Source organism: Idiotropiscis lumnitzeri, chromosome 9 (genome assembly GCF_059441095.1).
Source record: "Idiotropiscis lumnitzeri isolate Australia: NSW breed Sydney's pygmy pipehorse chromosome 9, RoL_Ilum_1.0, whole genome shotgun sequence".
Lineage (NCBI taxonomy): Eukaryota > Metazoa > Chordata > Actinopteri > Syngnathiformes > Syngnathidae > Idiotropiscis > Idiotropiscis lumnitzeri.
Genome location: NC_142399.1, coordinates 20,812,568 through 20,818,367, shown reverse-complemented (window position 1 = coordinate 20,818,367; position 5,800 = coordinate 20,812,568). Strand labels below are relative to the sequence as shown.

At 38.6% G+C, this 5,800-nt stretch overlaps 1 protein-coding gene across 2 annotated transcripts in view; it reads left to right on the top strand.

Annotated features, from left to right (window-relative positions):
- Positions 1 to 317, top strand: part of ncapd3 (non-SMC condensin II complex, subunit D3) — a 34,260-nt gene extending 33,943 nt beyond the window's left edge. For both annotated transcript variants that reach the window (XM_088305442.1, XM_088305441.1), the window contains exon 35: positions 112 to 317. In XM_088305442.1, coding sequence (XP_088161568.1) covers positions 112 to 178 — 67 coding nt within the window. In that variant the 3' untranslated portion in view covers positions 179 to 317. The remainder of the gene's footprint in view (positions 1 to 111) is intronic.
- Positions 318 to 5,800: the final 5,483 nt, after the last annotated feature.

The window sequence follows — 5,800 nt, the reverse complement described above, 5'->3', positions numbered from 1 at the left end:
TCTAGTGATCTGTTGGTTTGTTCCGTAAATGATGAGCATCAAGGCTTTACGTTGGACTTTAAGGTGATATTCAATCTTAGACATTGCTGAAGTTAAGCTTTTCTGTTACAGACCTCCGAAACCGACGCAGTGGAATGTACAGTCTCCTCTCCGTCAGAAAAAGAAAGACACTCTTTAGTTCAGTTCTGCTTTGATCTTGTTTCCCTATCATATTGTTTTTGTCTTTTTCACTTCAATTTTTCATTTTTTAACACTCATTTATTGTAGAAAACTGAATATATATATATATATATAAATAAAATCTACTAAGGTTTGAACTTTGAGTGATTATAAGATAAATGTGAGAAAATGTTAATGCCTATCTAAGAAAAAAAAAAAAATTAATTATTAATGCCGCAAACCTTATAACAAATGTGCGTACTTACTTGCATTGGGCACGTTTATGGAGAAGAAGAGAGAAGGAGACAAGTAAGACCCTAATAATAAGCCCATAATAAGGTAAGCTGATTTGAATACTAAATTAGTCATGGAAATAGGGCTGGGGCATGACAATCGTTATGAAGAAGCCCAGAACCGTAACCAAGGGGCCGGACCGGCAAAAAAGGGTCAAGTGCCGGGTTCTGACTTTCATTATTCAATTAGATTTTTTTTTTTTTCACCAAAGATTTTAGTGAGAATCTTCCGAGGTTTGGCGACCTAGCGGCTTCAAGAAAGGTCTCACAATGACAAGTTTCACAATCACCTCAAACCTCAATATGATCTTATCAGCAGGATTCTGTTATTTATACTTTCAAGACTAGTCTAGAGCTGATCACCTTTGACGCACATTAGGTCATACGACCCTGAGGTAGCTGTCTGTCTCAAGGCAGTTACGATCGGCAAAGCCAGGTTCACAGTGTAGATTAGGGACAGAATTAAAAATTACAGTAATCCACCCTACTGAAAATAAAAACATGGACTTGTTTTACTCAGTGTGTCTGGTTGAGAGAGATTTACTAATAGGGCAATTATTACACCAAGAGTTCTGGCTTGTAGCTTTCAATGCCATACATTTACGGCGATTGCTGATTTTGGACCTTTCATTTTTGGGGCCAAAAACAATAATTTCTGTCTTGGAGAATATTCTGGTCCATCCACTCATTGATTTGATTGAAACACTTAACATGTAAGAGACATGTTCTGTACAAATTTCTATATGTTGTATTAAACGATGAAATATCCATGTCACAATTGATGGGTTCTGGAATTGATACACATTAATCCTGTATTCAATGGATTTAGCGTCATAGTTTGAATCACTTCCGGCTAGGCCAGCGCATTGGAAAATTTGTGAAGGTGGCGCATATGATGTAATCAAGCCACATAGCTGATTTGCTGACCGTGAAGTGTGCTCATTGTGGTTTTTGTTCTGATGAAATTTTTTGTTTCACTTTAATTATGCTGCAATGTAACATTGCTGGCTTTTGTTTGAAACGACGGGAGGGTGGCGTGAGCCTGTTCTGGTTCCCCAAAGATGCTGTTTTACTCGAAACAGCGGGAGATGTAACTGCACCTGCTGGGAGCTGCATCAGTCGAAAGCCATTCAGAGAAAGGGTAACTTCAGGTGTAAGCGTTGATGAAACACAAATCATTGATCAAATGAAACAAGAATTATTGTGCATAGTAATGTCTGGGATTGTAGTGATCGTGTTTACTGATAATTATATTATTCTTTTATGCTGGATTGATGTTACATAGCTCAAATGAGTTGAACTCTGTAGAATTTTCATACGTAGACCTCAAACTTGTAACGCACACACATAGTATTTTCAGGACCTACACTCACGTTCACAGCAAACATGTTCAGTCTGCACATTGCAAACAAACTTGATGGACACAACAAATACGATAAAGCACATTTTCCACATGCCATTGAGCAGGCATCACCAAATGGCGGACCGCGGTCCGGACCAACAGATGGTTCGGACCGGACCCATGACCAATCTATGATGAATTTTTTTCGGGGCGCATTCGCAAACGTTTACGCTACAATTCTAGTAAATACGGAAAAGGCGTCACTGATTTGAGCCAATCAAATCTTTTGTTTACAGTCCACTGCCAATTGCGCAGCAGACCGAAAGAGAGTGCTGCTGACAGTATGCCTTGCTAAAAAGTTAGCAAAGTCGCTGCGTGTTGTTTTAAATGAATGGACGGAGAAATATAGTTTCGTTCTGGCTGCAGCCGATTCAAAACCAGTGTGCATCATATGCTCCGAAACCGTCGCAACATTGCGAAGCGCCACTACGAAACAAAGCACCGCCCTTTTTTGCAAAGTTATCCGCAGAAGTTTGAGGTGAAGGGACGGACCGAAAAAAAAAAAGGGTAAAGTGCCCAACCATGGCTATAACCTCTCTGTACTATGATTTATTAAACACCTTTGTGTTGTTCATTTATTTCTGCAGAATTTCGCCTTGTAAATAACTCCATGCAATTAATGTTAGAATTTCTTGTTTACATAACCAACATGCCCAGATTGGAACCATCATCCAATCATCCATCTGTTATTTGATGGGGTGGTGGTGCTGAAGGCTATCCCAACTGCCTTCGGGGCAGTAGGCGGGGTGCACCTGCATATCGCACAGACATGCTTTGTTCTAAATTTATGCATCGCCATCCAATAGTTCAATAATTAGACATGAGCTAGGGGAATTACAATTAATTTGCTAAGAACACAATGAGCTTGATTATATTGATGCATAAAAAAAGAATTATCTCATTAGATTATAAAAGTATAATTTCTCTAAGTACATGTTTAATATTGCAATATTTTCTAATGGTATTGCCAACATCCCTATCACATTATTATTATATTTTCTAAATGTTCTTATTTTACGCAGTTTGATCTTAATTGCTTTTATTGATGTATGGTGTCCTTGAGGGTCTTGAAAGGCGCTTGCAAATTGAATGTATTATTATTATTATTATTATTATCAATCCATTATCCAAGCTGCTTATCCTCACGAGGGTCGTGAGCGTGCTGGAGCCTATCACAGCTGACAACTGGTTGCTAGCCAATTGCAGGGCACACAAAGACAAACAACCATCCACGGTCACAATCACACCAAGGGATAATTTAGTGTGTTCAATCAACCTACTATGCATGTTTTTGGAATGTGGGAGGAAATGTGTGTACGCGGAGAAAATCTACACAGGCACGGAGAGAACATGCAAACTCCACACAAGAAGGCCGGCACAGGAATCAAACCCTATACCTCTGAACTGTGAGGCAGACGAGCTAACTAGTCAGCTTTTTATTGGGTTTTCATTTTCCAAACAGAGAAAAAGAAAATGAAAATAATCAAATACAAAAAAATAATGAATAAATAAAGACAAAACAATGTTGACAAAATGTTTTGTAAGTAAAAATCTTAATGTTCATCTTGTTTGGAGGTGGTAGTGTGCAATCAGGGCTTTCAAAGCCTTCTCTGCTGGCCCAAACCTTATCAGAAGCATGGATCTACACTACAATTTCGATTTGATTTTATTTCCAACAGCCATTTTGTCATAATTCCACAGCATCTCTCATTGTTGAGCTGCACAGTTTCCAATTGGTTGTGGCTCATTTTGTTTGGTCCAGTTAAATCTCAGCTTCTACGTGTTGCCATGCACTGTAAATGTATTTGCCCAAGGCCTTAAGAATCCCAAGGGCTGTCTTATTTGAACCAATCAGAATTTAGACTAAACTCTCTATGCCTACACAAAGGCTCAGAGTGACGTTGGCATTTTTCTGTCCTCTGAGTGGTCATCTAGATAGTCTGGTATTTTCAGACCTGTCCCCAGACCTCAGCCGCACGGGGGGGCACATGGAATGCATCTTGGGTGGGGCAGTTACAGAAACTACTTACTTACCTCCATATTTTTTTTAGCAGAGTAGAGCACTTTATCCCATTTTGTCGTTCCATCCTGTGTCCTCCGTCCACGACCTGGGCACCCTTCTGTGACTGTCCCGACGTCCTTTTTCACAAAATAATCGTACAGCGGCACCGTCCGTCCTCTTCTTTTTAAAGTACTTCAGTCATTGCATATCACCAGTATTTCCCCCCGTCCATCTGTCCATCCATTATCTGTACTGCTTCTCCTCACGAGGGTCGCGGGGGTCGCTGGAGCCTATCCTAGCTGTCATCGGGCAGTAGGCAGGGGACACCCTGAACTGGTTTCCAGCCAATCGCAGGGCACACAGGGACGAACAACCATTCACGCTCACACGCTTATCTAGGGGCAATCTAGAGTGTCCAATCAACCTGCCATGCATGTTTTTGGAATGTGGGAGGAAACCAGAGTACCCAGAGGAAACCCACGCAGGCACGGGGAGAACATGCAAACTCAACACTGGAAGTTTATATTTTTAGAAGTTGATCTGACAATAAGTTGTATGTCCCTATATAGTGTTATAGCGTTCATGTTGTCTTATTTCTTCTATCTTGTTTTCAAACAAAATATAACTTTTTTTCTAGTCAATAGCAATGCAATATATTTCATTTCAAGTTAGAATGTAAATGAACATCTATTATAAACTGTTATCATTTTGTGTAGTGGTTTAGAGGTGATGTACAGTATTGGAAAATAAAAGGCTGAAGTTTGTGGCTCTCGTAATAATATTCATCCTCAAATACGCGAAGTGCCTATGTCTCTTCTTTAATTCCACATATAGTTAGTTATACAGCATTTTTTGTTTACATTTTTTTTTTTAATGTGATCATGTTATTAATTAAGAGGTGGATCAGATCACTCACCGAAAAACAAAACTCACCGCCTGCCACTGTTTAGAGATAAGAACAAAACTAAATAATTGTGTCTTACATCTCTAGTAATTTAATTCAGAATGTTCTCCATCATATGACATATACTGTTTATTTGGGCTTGTTCCGGATCCAACTCACTTGTGAGGTTATTTTCTAAACTCAAGAGGAATTCGTGAACAGAGGGCTATTCTTAAGCGACAACCTCTGCCTGCCTTTTCGTTCTTTTATTGGCTTGCCAAGAGAAACAGTCAGTCACAAATTCTATAAACAGGATGAGCTATGGGAACAATTGAAGGCCGGTTCAGAAACATAAAATGCACATTTTGATCTTTTTTTTTAAATTTTTTTTATTTTGGTGTGTGCTGCTTAGCATAACACGCTACATAATGGAATTACTTCAGGAAGCCTTGGGTGATATAATACTGTTTACGTTGATAGATAAGAGTTCTGTTTTCCATAGTTATTTGATATATACACCATGCACTGCCAAAGTTTATGTTGTTGCAACATAACAAAATATAACATTCTTCCATATTCAATGTGCAATTTTCTTTGTTTTAACCATTTAACGAGCAATTGAACTCAACAAATATCTAGTAGTGGTCACAGTACAACAATGTCAATGTCATGACATGACCTCACTGCGAAAAGATGGAATTAAGCATTTTGTAGGACACTAATCATCCGGCATACAACTTGATATTCTACCTTCTTTCTGCCAAATATTTGCAGAGCATCCCAACAAGCACTATTCTACCTTTAGTATAATTTTTAGTGCAGACTACTAACGATTTGTATGTGGTGTGATTATTATTTCAGTTTGTTCACATGTTTTGTTGTAAATTATTCATATTTTATTCTGAGTTTGACCAAAAAAACTTTTTACAACAAGCACCATGAAAAAAATAATTAACACTCTAAGTACAACCACAGTGATGACAACACTGAAATACTCAACTCAACTCAGCTTTATTTCTAGAGTCCTTAAAAAAACAACCATTGCTGCATATTTTGTATGC